The sequence below is a fragment of the Eleginops maclovinus genome, chromosome 21 (assembly GCF_036324505.1).
Source record: "Eleginops maclovinus isolate JMC-PN-2008 ecotype Puerto Natales chromosome 21, JC_Emac_rtc_rv5, whole genome shotgun sequence".
Classification (NCBI taxonomy): domain Eukaryota; kingdom Metazoa; phylum Chordata; class Actinopteri; order Perciformes; family Eleginopidae; genus Eleginops; species Eleginops maclovinus.
In genome coordinates, this window is record NC_086369.1 from 5,833,454 (window position 1) to 5,848,375 (window position 14,922).

At 40.5% G+C, this 14,922-nt stretch overlaps 1 protein-coding gene across 5 annotated transcripts in view; it reads left to right on the forward strand.

Annotated features, from left to right (window-relative positions):
- The window catches only part of slc4a2b (solute carrier family 4 member 2b), a 35,151-nt gene that overhangs the window by 2,081 nt on the left and 18,148 nt on the right, over window positions 1-14,922 (forward strand). For 4 of the 5 annotated variants that reach the window (XM_063912647.1, XM_063912650.1, XM_063912651.1 and 1 more), the window contains exons 3-4: window positions 4,812-4,891; window positions 9,291-9,454. In XM_063912647.1, coding sequence (XP_063768717.1) covers window positions 9,404-9,454 — 51 coding nt within the window. In that variant the 5' untranslated portion in view covers window positions 4,812-4,891; window positions 9,291-9,403. Of the gene's footprint in view, window positions 1-4,811; window positions 4,892-9,290; window positions 9,455-12,469; window positions 12,705-14,922 lie in introns of those variants that run through there. The other variant, XM_063912648.1, reaches the window with a different exon arrangement.

A 14,922-nucleotide genomic window follows, 5' to 3' on the forward strand; every position in this document is an offset into this window, starting at 1 on the left:
CTGATTTGTGACAACAATGGTGTGTTTTCCTGGAGGGAAACAATGCCAAAGCAGAAAGTGTCTCCACATTGTTGTGAATTGCTTGGTCATGCTGAGGACAAGGGAGGACAAGGAGTTGATAATAAGTTGTTCTGTTTTTTTTTACATGGTCTGTTGACTCTTTATGTTTATTTTACCTTCTCCTCTGCAGATAAACAGACCCAGCGTTTAGTAAAACACATCAGGCCTAAACCTAAACTAAACACTGTTATTTAAGGGCTGTTTACTATAAGAAAATGTGGAGTCACATGTTTGTCTATAATTTAGTTTTCTTGCTTGGCTGTGCTTGTGCATACAAAGTTGAATCTAATTTATATTAAGAGCTTTGGCAGTAAATATTGGACCGTGCGTAGTTTGGGCTACCATCCTTTCACATTAAACTCTATTTAGCTGTCTGAAATGTGTTGTTTTGGACCACTAATTATTCACCAGACAGTAAGTCAGGCATTCTGCCACTCTTCCCACTTCCTTCTTCGCTGTTATCTTCCTTTTCCCTGTGTGAATACGTTTAAATTCTTATGTAATTCTCTATGTTTTCTAGCAAAGCGTTTATGTTTGTGTTTGCCAGTAAAAACAAAAATCACATTACATCATTTCCCAGCAAATGGAGAAATGGCTGATTTTGCATTTAAACGTAGTATGAGAGGTTTTGGGTCTGGGAGCCTGCAAGCTATTTTATTCCCATCCCAGTCTGAGTCTCATGAGAGTAAATGCAGTTATTACAATTGCAATGGGTCAAAGCTGCACAATTACCATGTTTCTGTGAGAATGTGGCTTTATCTTTTGTGTAGCTGGTGCAACCCGAGCTGCCCCGGATGCAGTTAGCCAACAAAATACCACACCCTAACACTTCTGGGGCTGGGTAGGACCGTAGCTGACTGTGAAATAAAAGGTCTTACTGTCCAGTGGAGGGTAAAAATGATGTCCATTTCCCAGCACTGTAATGTTAAGGCTTTTCATTAGTCTCTCATTACTTTTGGTAACATACCATTGGCATGTGCAGACATTTTATTTATTGGCTTTTAAAGTAATAAAACCATCACAACGAGTCTCAGTCTCAGTGCCAATCCAGTTTTTTTATGACTATTTCACTGATATGGGATTGTGTTGCATTATGAATATATTACATGAGCTCTTTGAAGACTCACACATTTAGGCCTTTAACTCTTCTGGCTCCCTGAGCATGAACCCTTCATATTCAAACTCTCTAATAAAGCTTGTTATCCCGAGTTTAAGACATTTCTAGTCTGCGGGCAGTAAAAATGTAACCGCAGGACATTGGTTTCTATTTCAGAATGTGTATTGGTCTCCTACACAACACCCTCTCTAAGGTTTAAAAATACTTGAGTGATTATGCTTCTCGTTTTCTAGAGTGCAGGACAATGGGCCGGCATTATGTAAGCTGCTAGGATTTAGTTTCCTCTTCAATCCCTCTTCACCCAAAAGACAGGTGCCGTCTTAGCTGCAACACAGCCGCTGCTTTTCTGGAGCCTCCAATTGGACAGAGATAGAGATGGCCAACACAGACTGAGTGCAGCTGTTAGCTCTGTGAGACTACATGTTTTCCAGCGACAGTGTGCACATAACTTAGCACAGCCATGCTGAAGAGCTAGACCCTGCCAAACCCTGAGTGGACTTAGTGAGGCAGGCTGGGGAGGTAGTGACGTCTCAAGAGGAGGTGGATAGGTGCCTACTAAACTACTGAGCTATTTTAAAACACTCAGAGGCACAGCCATCAACAAATATACACAGCACCAAATCCCCATAGAGATCCACAAACAGGCCAGCTAGCCGTTGTATACAGCTTAAAGTCAGTCTTTGCTATACCAAGCTGCACAGGGGACTGAGAGCACTGAGCAGTGTTCTGGTGAGTGTCAATTGAAGTTTTGGGAATTTTAAATTAGGTTGCAAATGTTTTGTTTGTGATGGTCGCAGTTATTATGGTTTCCGTTCGCTTTAACATAAACACTTTGTCCTGGGTTGACTACTCTAGTGTGTTTTCTTTATTTTTTGGCCTAGCAGACTAGTTTTAGACTTGAAGGGAGAGAAGAATAACAGGAAGCCGGTGGGAGAATTTCCGAGTTGTGTTAACACTTTATATAAAAGCTAGAAAAACTCCAGGTGGGATTTAATCTAGTAATAGTGCTTGCTAAATTTTCGTCATCTTATTTCTTTCAGCAGAGCAAACTTATTTAGCAATGTTTGATATATGATCTGTAAGTGGCACATATTACTTAATACCACATTTAGCCACAAACATGTTGACCAATAAATGAAGTTGTGGGTCAATAGCCTGATTTAACAGCAAGAATAAGGACAACGTTTGTATCCTGCAGTTGTGTTCTGTAATAAACACATCATTTGTTGGTCATGGTTAAAAAAAAGTAGTCAATCGCCCTTGCACGCATGAAGTCACAGCTCTTTAAACGGTTGACTGAGGTGGATAATTCTATTATTAGCACAATGTTGGGATTGAGGAAAGCCCCAGGCTTTGAAGTGGACTTCAACTTTAGCTGTGTGTGACACTGACTGCGTTTATTTTCCCCGCAAGACATTCATGTGACTTCACGGTGATCCCTCACCCTGGGGACAAACAGTTATAACTCACACACACACACACACACACACTCAGGTTCCTCCTGAGATTGGGTATTTCTTTAGCCCCAGGGTTCATATAAGCTGATGTGGAATGTGGCGCTCGATTATTTGGCGAATGCGTAAGCAACTTGTTTAGATCACAGGACTGTTCTTTGTTCGCTGCAAAACACAATTAAGCTGGCCGCTTGTGTGACTTTGGGTGGGATTTACTGTGTAATAGTCTTGGTTACTCCATAACATGAAGGTGTTTTTCCATGCCAAATACACTAAGAACATGCGGCGTGCAAGGGTGACCATGAGGTCAAATGTACCAAAAACTGCTATATTTTACTAGTAGCAGAAAGTCCAGGAGTGGATATTTGTGCATTCACAATGATATCAAAAGACATACCAGTTAACAGTTAAACACCTTTTATTTTTTACTTTAGATAACGCCATTAATCGTTTGCATCGCTTATTTCAGAATACAGATTACTCATACACCACATTACAAATGCCACAAGCTTCCTGACCTTGATGAGAAATCAAGTTGCCTAATGTTCCAAAGAAAGCTGGTTCATAATCACCCCCTCATTCTTGACTGTATTATAAGGTGAGAGATGTTTGTTTTGCTTGCAATGTGGTTGTAAACCGAGCTTTTGTGGCACTCCTTTGAGGTCATCCTTTCTTCATTATTACCAAAAGCCTCTCTGTACTATCAGGTCAGCTATTATTTCTGTGATTTGCCAGTGCCTGACAAATATCTCTTTCAGACCGAAATATAATTACCCTTGCGGGAAGTGTGCAGATCTTTAGTCTGAAGTGCACCTATTGTCTCTGTGTCACAACTGTATTTGTCATTGTTGCAGATTGAGAGAGATAGTGTAATGAACCTTTCCAGAGTAGATAAATGTTTCCACTGGGGGAAACAATGTGCCTTCCCTGGTTCACAGTTTGTACATCCCCTATTCCTTTCCCCACCTTCTCTTCGCGTCCCTCCCACAGGGGATATGAGCAAGGGAGGCCACGAAGAAGCACAAGGAGAAATGAGTCGAGGCAAAAGGCATAATACTTTTTGTCCTCAGATGTTCTCAACTGTCCATTGTTTTGATATTTGTGCAGTATTTAATTCATTTAATGAAATTACAACGTATGAATAGTTACATTTGTTCTGCCATGGTTTGCGATTATTCCAGCTGTGTGTCAATTTTTGGAAAAGCCTTGAGCTTTAATTATTACTTATAGCCAGAAGGGGGCGACTTTACCTGTTGCAAAAAAAGTCCAATTGTATAGAAGTAAATGAGAAAATGACCCAACTTCTTTCTTGCTTTACCACCCGAGGAAGCTTTTACCTGACAAGTGTTTTGGTCTCAAACCCTAGTTGGAGGTGTTCTTCAATAATGCATGCTCATTTTGTGAATGTGCATGAAAGACCAGTGTGAGCTTTACTGTATTGCTGAGGATTAAGAGGTCAATATATAATGGTATTTTTGTTGTGTCTCTTGATTTCATCTTGGAACTTAAACTCTTTCATGGTGTGTTTGAGATCATAAAAGTAAATTGTAACATTTTAAAGTTCACTCATGGTTCCAAATAGCAAAAACCGAGATGGTGACTACCAATAATTGTCCCCGAGATATTTTGAGATGGTGAAAGCAGAAAAAATGTCAGTCTTTTTTTTTTTTTTTGCTTTCAACTTGCATATTTATTGAATAGGTGGACATTTGCACTTTTTCAGGACTTTTAACATAATTAAAATAAAGTAACGAAAGCACCTCACATTGCATTTGTAACCATATAGTTGATATTGATTTATTTTAAGAGGTCCAAAGCCAAACAGATGGGTAATATAGGTCTTAATAAAGTCCACTGATTTACAGACAGATATTGATTATTGGGGTTGAATTTCCACCTTAAGCTTCAGGTCATGTGTGTGTGTGTGTATGACAGACGATTGATGTGTGTGTCTAAGCAGCAGCCTCTGACTCAGTGTTGAATGGGTCCTGGAGTCACATGGCTACTTGTCAGCAGGCTAGAGGAGGAAACATAATCCTGAGGAGGAAGGCTGCTGCTATCAGTCCATGCATGTCGGTCAGAGAGTACTGGACCGCAGTCCTCATCTCTAACTCTCCTTTCTTTTGTCTCCCTGTCTCTCCTTTCTCCCGCTGTTTGTTTGTTCCCTGCACTCTGAGCAGCCCCGGGTCTCACTTCACAGCAGAGTTCAGAATTGCACTTACCATGTCTACGGTGGCTCCTCTGCTGTGAGCACACAAAGGTATGGTACAATTATGGATATCCTTTTCTATTTATTTTCAGTTTGTCATGTTTTTAAAATGTTTTGTGAGGATGTCTCTTTATTTTTTTTCCTTATTTATTGATTTGTTGTTTATGTGGTTAAGGTATCAATGAGAGGACCCGAGCCGTTGTTTGTTAGGTCCAGTCAAAGCTATCAAGATATTTCATGTGTGTCTCGGGCTTGAACAAGCATAGCACACAACTCTAACAAATCCTATTCAGTTCAACAGGTTACACAGCAGAGAAAAAGGCCTCAAACAAGCCACTTGAGTTCTAGAAGGAGAAAAGCGCTTTTATAAATCTTAACTTGGAGCCTTTAAAGGACCTGTTTATCATGAAGCGGTTTCAAATACCTCTGTCCAATCAGAGTTCACCAAAACTACGACCAACAGACATTTTCTCTTGTGGTTTTCTTAAAACCCTCTCCATTTATCAACTGCACGGTTTTCTTAAACAGAACCTGCATGCGTCTTAATCATGTGATAATGCGTCTGTTTATGTCAATTCATAGTAGTGTCCGGAATGCTGAAGCATGTTATTGTGTCAGATAAAACTTTAAGGTCAGGAACTATCTTCATGTCACTTGTTGCTATCGCACACAATCAGTGTTTTTCATGAAAATAACTTCCTAAAACATACATTGTCTGTGCGAAGGGAACAAAAGAATCCCAAACTGTTCTTGTTTCTTGCAAGCTCAGTTCTCAATCAGCCCTGAAAGCAACCCTTTGCGCCGAGTCCTGCTTTTCTAAGTACAGGCCTGTGTGTTGGTGGATGTTTGGACTCTGTTATCAAGCATCTATTTCTGGACAGGCCTTTTTATATTGGCAGTTTGTGTATTTTATCAAACTGTTCTTTAATTATGCCTCTCTTGATAGAATTTGTAGATGAGCGGGCCAAGCTTCCCGATTGAAGCCGGGCCCAGCTGGGTGTTCTGCCGGATCACTGGGTTAAGACGAATGTTGGCTTGTGACGTGAGTTTCGAGTCTGGCTCGTAAATTCTGTCTCACTCCTTTCCCTTTATGTCATTATAAGGAGGAGAAGAATGTTTAACCTTTTGTCACTCCTAACCGCAAAGTTCACATGACAGTAAACTTAAAGATGTTACAGGACAACATTGGCAGAGTGCTCCCCTCGGAATATGTCATTGCTCCTTCTCTTCTCAAAGAAACGTCTTGCAGACTATCTAAAATAGCCCTTGAGAGTTCTAGCAAAGCATCTGACATTTCTCCCCTCATTTTTTTATACTCCTCAAATATAAGGGTGTAATGGAAATTCAACGTTTTTCAGGTGGGCAGGGCATTTGAATCAATAATGGAAATTTACAACATACCAAAGGGACTAGTAAGTATATTTGCACTCTGTGGGTGAGATGAGTCACAACCAAGTGCATATCATAGATGTTTATACTTCACTTTGAAGTTAAAACGCAGGAAGTGTTAGTCCTCAGAACTATTGCGATGTTATTTTAGAAACCATAAATAGCTGGTTACTTATTCTCAGCTGTTGAGTCCGTTATAATAGGAAATGTGAGGAGGACTTTTTTGTCTAGTCTCTAAAAGGCATCATACCTGATTACTTAAATTTGCAACATTTAAGACATGCATGCAATTGTATTTCAAACGGAAACGAGACAGCTATACTCCCTGCAGATGACGGTTTCTTTGGCCAAAGGTAGCATCGTCACACATTGTTTGTAAAGGCTGCTCTCAGTAGGAGGGACAGATGGAGGTGACAGCTTGTTAGCGTGTCAAGTCAAGTTAACCTATTTTGTCATAAAGTAGACGTTCTGTTTTAACCCAGGTGAACTTGGAGTTCATGCACGGTCCAATCATACTCCATGTTTTTCAGTTTCCAAAAGCAGACATTATTTATACTAAAACTATCCAAAATTGCCCCATTTCCATTTATTTTATACGTTTACAGCTCCTCCTTACCTCCTTCCTGTTTCCAGTTTTATTTCCTCCCCAAAGGATAGTTTTCCAAAAGCCCTACATGCACACATTTACTGTGACTAAATCTAGCATGGAAAAACACTGGTCTTCTTTTAGAAGGGTTTGTGAGGTGCTGGATCACTCTGGGAAGACATGATGAACTTCTTCCAGGGGAAGCAGAGTATCTTGTCCTCACTTCCTCTTGCACTGTCAGCATTCATCCATGTCCATTGTGTTATTACATAACAGTTCCTTTTTTTCTGTCATGTGACTACCTGATTGCTGACATGAACATTAAGATGGTTTTTGCAGTTTCCAGTATTATTTTCATCATCTGATCATCATTGTTATCTGTTTTATTGCAGCCATGCCCTGAGGTAGATTAGCTGGTTCCCATGCTTTTTGCCCAGGATCCCAGGGTTCTGTAACTTTATCCCTGTGTAGCCAGCCCTGCCTCTTCCAAAGTGGTGGGGTCTAGGTTTACTGAGAAAGTAATCTTCAAACACACCCGAGCTAACACCAATAGACTCCTTTATGGCCAGTACTGCCCGGATTACAAGGTCTCAATCAAGTTAAAAGTTGTTTTTCTGAATTGAACCGCCGATAGTATGTAATTACCATTTCGTCCATTGGCACAGCAGACGAAGAGCGCTGCCAAAACATTGTGTAGTCTGCGCAGTGTCTCGGTTTCAGTGTCTCTTTGGCAGGTGATGCCTATCATGAATCTGCTTTGAAATACACAATCACACTGCCCAGCACCTAACAAATTCTGCACCGCACTTAATCTCTTGTCGTTGATTGTGCTCTAATGAAATATACCTCTCAGAAATCCCTCTCCGTCAACAAGGTCATTGATATGGTTTGAGTCAGGGAGCAGGGAGGCTTATCGTTTCTCTGATAGCTGCTGTATGACAACCAGAAAAAGATTTCCAACTGTGACACTGCAAAGTGGACCAAAAGAGGGTCCTTTACTTCTTTTCGACTGAAGTAAACTGCTGTTCTGATAAAAAATGCTGATAGTGAGGAGATTTCAGTACCTGTTTGGAGAGTCTTACTGAGGAGGACTACCTGGGTTTCTAATTTATCGACTTTGAAAAATATCCACACTCCATTTGTTGGATCCTTACAATTAAGCGTGTTCAAGAAGTAGAGCTGCAGGTCACAATCTTCTCAATTAACCATTTCATTTTGTGCTATTAAGTCTTTTAGTGGTAAAAAAGAATGCTTGTTACATTAACTGAAACCCAAGGTGACTTGACACATGTCTTGTATGATCTACCAGCCGGCTGAAACCCACAAATACTCTGTTTTGTATTGCAGGGTACAAAGAAAAAGCAGCATTGCCCTTTGAAAAGTCAACATCGCAACATTTTTGGCACATTTTATGAGAGAAAGAGGGACTGAAACGAAGAAAAGAAATCTCTGAAAGCACGCTACTTCTGAACTTAATTGAATTTAATCAGTGTTAACATGTTGCCAAGTAAATTCTCACCATTTTTTAGGATTCCTTTGATTGCATGTCGTAAACAGGGACTGGAGTGTGACGGAGGTGGGGGTTAGCTGAGCCACGTGCCGCCGCTTATCAAGGCCTGCTCTGCTCAGTAGCAGTGTGTTATCAGGCCGTTATCTGACTCTAATGGTTAATAACCTTGAATGATGGCGAGAAAGTGCTACAGGGCTTAAAATCAAGTATGATAGAAATTAGAATAGACGGGATGTCGTTGTGTGTACCTTATCTACTATTATGCCTCGCGTATAATGACATTTTTCAGTGTTTGCACTTGAAACAACATTCAGTTTAGGCCATCTGTGTGGCTCTGGGCACTCAACGCTACTTAAAGGGCTTCCTGGAAATCCTGAAACTGTTGATCATTCCTCAGTGTAAATCTCCAGCGAAGCGTGACGCTTTTTCTGCTGTATTGTGTTGGCTTTGCATTTCAGCACATGCCAAACAAAGTCAGCACTTTATGGGGTTAAAGTGCATCCCAACATTGTCATTGTGAGTATGTTCGCCTGCTCAAAAGCAATGCTGTGTCTATATGAAGCCTCACAGATCTGCAAGCAAGGCGGGGGAACTCATCTGGTTACATATTTAGCAGAGAAAGTACAAGGTGATAACAAATCTTCATATTTGATATTTGCTTGCAAAAAGTACTGGTGTCTGAGTCCTAGATATCAGCTCACACAAGTACATATACAGTTTATCCTGGTGATGCCCTGCCAAGTCCGAGCTGTAGCAATCTTCACTTAGTTGTTACTTCCGGTAACTTTTTGCCAACATCCAGGTCTTCACCATGAAAACCATCCTAAAATGGCATTATGCTTTCTGATTGCACTTCACATTCAGGGCTTACTGTCTTACAGCTAGAGTGTTTCAGCGCCTGTGTGCCTGGTGTTATAAGTCTCCAGCTTCATCGGACTAACCCCCGGATCTGTTTCTGTCTCCAGGTTATGCTGCCCAAAAGCTGTCTGAGTCCCAGTGAGAAAGAGAAGGGCTAAAGCCGCACCGATCCAAACCATCTTTTCCAGAGCCTCTCCAGCAGCGACTCCTCTGTGGAGCCATGAGCAACCCCAACCACATTACAGATACCGTGTCATCGGTTATTCACAGTGTAAGTCCACACGACCGCACACAGAACGGCCTCAGTCTACCCCGTCAGGCCAGCACTGTTGGCCACATGATAAAACACATGAGAAGCGTTGTAAAAAGGTTTGTGAATGTGCGGTTAATTTCCAAGGAAGGTTAAGCTTGGGAAAATTGAATATAAAAGTGGGAACCTATTTGTTGACAATAGACATACAAAGGAATACTAGGTTGTATGGCTTGTTTTGGTTAAAGGCAGGCCGACTTATTTGTATTGTAACCAACCAAAAATGACAAACTTGCATCACGTGGTAGGCTTCCATCGACTAAAGTTTTCTACTCGTTAACACCTGGTTGGTTTTTGTTAGCATTTACCATGTGATCTGTAGCTTAACTGAGCATGTGCAATTATTCTTTCTTGTAAACATTTATTTTCTCAAGTTCTTTACTTTACATCCAAAGTTTGCACAGAGCACACGTTGTTGGCTCACGTTTGTGAGAGTAGCTTTGCTCTCATGGCACGTTTCCCATTGTATGTATTTGACAGATAAGCGGACTGATATGGCAAACTGATGGAACGTCTGTTAATGATGGGATAAAGGGTTTATTGTCTCTTCATCCATGAGAGTCTAGCTAGTGAATGTAAAACGTTCTTCAACTTCATATTCTCCCTGTGCTGGATTTATGCTGCATCAGCTCCAAACTCCTCTGGCATCACAGTGTGTGTTTTGGACAGTGCCGTTCCTTCCAGAACTGTGTGCACACATCAAGTCACATCCTAGAGCCAATTTCCTGGTAACGTGCAGTACTTCTGAATGCAAAAATATAAATGTTCAGAATAGTTCAAAATGACTTTAGATCTGCAGTGGATTTGCCTTTTCATTACAGCACCAGAGAATGTGACTGTTCCACAACAGTTTCCTCCCTCTTTTATTTAAGAGCATGGGTTGCCAGCGTTCGAAAGCAAAAATAATATCGGAATATAATGAAAAACATAATTGCCTGGCTGCTGGTGGGATTGATGTGATAAACATGCTGCCCCGGGGCAGCTGGGCAGCAGCCAACGTAAGCTGCATTCCCTAACTCAAGGGTTCTCAACTACTTCATTTTGGGATGGTTAAGATGCTGAAGCAGAAAATATCACAAGCTTAAAGGAAAATCCTCTCAGGAATAGCCACATATTGTCCGATATCATCATTCTGCAATGGTTCGTGAATTCCAGGAACTATTACGTTTGATTGCATTCCAGGATTGGAAAGGATAGAATTGATTTACTAACCTTTCTCATGTTGTTTTGCTTGATGTAAGGGTTTCTAAGTTTCTCAGAACTGTCAACAAACCAAAAAGGGAGTTTACTATGCTGTGGGTTTAATTTGTAGGTGAGTGGAAATAGTTGTATTTTAAGAGCAGATGGAGCAAAAAAAAGAAGAGATTTTTCACTCAGTTACGAGTCATAGAGGCCACATCTGCTCATAGAGGTAATCTCTGACTCAGTTCTCAGTTCTGCTGAAGTTTTATTGTATATCTTTTCAGAGATAACTTGTTACTGAAAGAAGAAATCCTTTTCAAACTGATCCGAGCTGATGTGTTCTTTATTGCAACATCAACACAGGAAGTGCCTGATTTCCCTTAGCACTGCGTGTTTGTCAGTGTTTCCTTTCCAGTGTTGCACAAATGTGTGTTCATGCTGACAGCTTTTGCTTCTACCTGCATGTAGCCTGGACATAAACAACAAGTGCTTTCCGAGTCGGAAATCAAACCGCACCTGTACAGAGAAAAAAGCTGAGGTGGAAGTGGATATATGACACTGAACTACTGATCCGTGAAGGAGGTGCAGAGAGACAGAGAGGCCTTTCATATTTATTACAACACAAGGATTATTCATCTCTAAGATTTATATTACCCAGATAATCATTTTAGTAAAACAGTCAGGAACAAATGACTTCCTGTATCTAAACAAATATTCAGACTCATGAAGTTCGCACAATAAGCCCCATAAAATAGAAGCTACAATATGTATGACACATATGTCATGATTGAAAAGGAGCAAGGAGAACCATCTTACATTGCCTGCTAAATAATATAAATGGTAAAACACAGATCTGTCAATAATTGCAACACACACACACACACACACACACTAGTGTTCACATGATGCCAGTATTAGCTCTCTTTCCAATTAAATGATAAACAACATTTAAACAGATAAATTGGAAGATCTGGTCCTGCCCTTTTTCCTGATTTCACATTATCAATGGCGTGCCCAATCTCCTCCTTGTTAATTTCTAGCTCTAGATCTTCATCATGTTCCCTTTGGATGATAAGCAACATTTTATATTAATATTTAACGATGAAATATAGATTGTTTTTTTTACTAATGAGTTAGAAATATAATTTCCTTCTCTGATCATCATCAGCGGACCTTAACAGAAACACAAACAACATCTTGTTAAGTTTCAGGCACATTTTTGAGTATTCATAACTCAATACTGCAGGATGATTTCCCTTGACATCATATTTATCATTCAAATAGCTCTTTTCCATAAGTGATATAGAGGTTTCACATTGGTTGTATATGCATTGCCCGAGAAGTCCTTTGCAGTAACTGAAATATGGTAAAATAAGTACAACATTCACACACACATTAATGTGTATGGAAACACTTGTATCAGCTATATGAGGTTCTCTTGAGACGCTGGGTTTCATAATTACCATTTTCAATAGGCCCTTTCTAACTGCGGCTATCTTTTACCTTCTTGCAGAATCCTTCAGAATCAGCTTATCTTTATTGTAGCCAGTAGGACAGTTGACTGCCATAAAACATATTAAGAGAGTCTTACGATATGACTTGTCTGTAATAACACTCACCAGTGTGTAGCCTGATGACCAAGAAGCTCACCAAAGATAAAACTGTTTGCTGTATGACAGTGCCTCAGCAGTCATTGGTTGTTCTCTCGGCTCCAACTCTACCAAGTTAATTATTATCTCCTTTACTGTGTGTGTGTGTGTGTGTGTGTGTGTGGTTAGGGAGAGTTCAGATAATCCTATTTGGATTTTTAAGGGCTAACATTGTGAAACTCAGTAATGTCTTCTCCCTACCCTGGAGATCTGCCCTGGTCACGTGACGAGGGCTAACTGAAATGGGAAACGTAAATGTGGCAGACGTCTCCCGCTTTTACTTTTGACATTGGAAAAGCAAATCTAGCTATCTCGTTGTGTTCAAGGCAGCAGCGGCAGCGCGTGTGTTTGATGTGATGGACTATCTGTTTTCATTAAAGGTGAGTTTGTATAGCTTTGTTAATAGAGGTGTCAACGTGACGTGATAGCTGGTCTTGTTCTTATCGTTCCCAGTCAGTCATTACACGTTATCCTACATTGGGCAAATAGAGATTTTCTATATGTAGCCGTGTTCTGACTTTGGTTCTTCGGGGAGATTTAACCTCAACGTGAACTCTGCAGCTGGTTAATGTTCAGTCTGGTTCTTGTGCTTTTCAGATGTACTTTTTACCTCGTCAACAGCTCATTGACTTTTCTCAGGCATTAGAAATCCAGGGTAATTATTACTACCTAATGTTATTTTAATGCGTCACTAGGTTCAAGACTCACCCCTCTAATGTCAGCAGGTGGATTATGAGCGGTTTCTTGAAAGGGGACCGCTGTGTGAATTTTATCTGGTTTAATTAACAGGAAAAAGTCATAGGAAGAAACCCGCTGTGTTGCTGGCTCAGTTTAAAACTGTTGTTTTTCCTTCTCCTCTCACACAGAAAGGTCAGAGGTCAGGGTCAGCTGCAGAACAGAGGGTCTGCTCTGGGATCTATCTTGCTGTAGGGCAGTGCAAACAAATGCTCCATGCATTGGATGAGAGTTTTCTAGTGTACGTGGAGTTATCTTGCCACAATGTTTGTATTGGTTGCATGTGAATGTGTGACATTCTCATGTCGGACAAAGGGAACAGATGTATGTTTATATTTGTATCAGAAAGTAAGAAGGTTGTACATTTTGGGATTTAAGGCTTGTGGACAAGGGGAGGGGGTAGTAAATGGAGAGTTGAGAAAAAAGGATAGACATGGAATGACGAGTTGTGTGTTTCTCCACAAGGTGGTGAGAAACAAAGTAATTGGATTGTTGATGTGATGGACTACATTTGACTGCAAGTTAGAATATTGATGCCACTATCATGTCCCTCCTTATAAGCTACTGTCAGCTGCTAGTTAGCTTAGCATGAAATGTAAAGTGTGGTTGGGTGTGGGTGCAGATTGTGTAACCATTTGACAGAGCCAGACTTGCTGTTTATCACTGTTTCCAAGCTTTATGCTAAGTTAAGCTAGTTGGCTGCTCGCAGAAGCTTCATGTTATCATGACAGCGGTGTTTTTCTTCTCGTGTAACTCTCAGCAGGAATAAAGAATAGGCCTATTTCCTGAGAGGTTTAAAACATTTCAAAGGTTTTAATTGGGCAGTTCAAACCAAGATATTTATCTTACACCAATATTTTCATTTTGAAATGTTGAGGCCTGCTGTACTTAACCTACCCGACGTATGGATGTATGTTTTTGTTGTTTGTCCTGATTATCTTTTCCCAATGGTAGGTCCTAACCTTCAGGTGGGGAAATACTGTTCTAGTACAAGACATGGACCCAAACGTTGCTGTCATCATCGCATATCCTCTTTCTATTTTCTGCAATAATGAACTGTGACATTTTAAGGCCACCGTATCAGTGACTCTGAGTGAGTTGTTTTGTGGAGAGAGCCATCAGAAGGCTCTATTCACACCCCCTCCACTCTTTAGTGTTACTTCATAGACTTCCTCTGATGTGCACCTTACTGGTCTCTGGAGGATGTCTTGATCATAGAGTTTATGATGTAAACATTTTCATACGATTTCAAGCCTAGCTAACATGCCTTTTTAAAACTGATGTAATAGAAAAGTTGTGCAAATCAGTGCTTATACAACACAACACTCACAAAAAGTTGGCTGAGGACAAAACTGGGTCACAACTCAACATGCTTTCATGGAATAATCAGAAACTAAAAATTTGTGCCCCCGGATCTCGGTCCAGACTCCTGTTAAGATATAAAGGAATGCAATTACTCATCAGCCAAACGGCATGACACGCCACAACATCCTCAGCTATCTCCCCCTTTCCCCTCCAAGTGCTGAGTGTGTGGGATTTGAGCCGACTTCTCAGCAAAGATAATCTCCTCTTGCAGCCTCAACACATGGTCAAGTGTCCACCTCCTTATCCAACACAGCCAACACACACACAATACACCAGCACACTTCTTTCAAAAGCTATCTTGATTTACAAGATACCGCTTTAAGAAGCGTATTCTTTTTTTAATACATTTACGATGAAAACATTTCCTTTGTTTGTTTTTTCAGTCTGTCGAGACCACTTCCACTCCATTTGTTAAACTTTTCCACTTTAGCCCAAACTGAAATCTCTCAACAATTATTGGATGGAATGCCAAGACATTTTGACCTTAATGTACCCCTT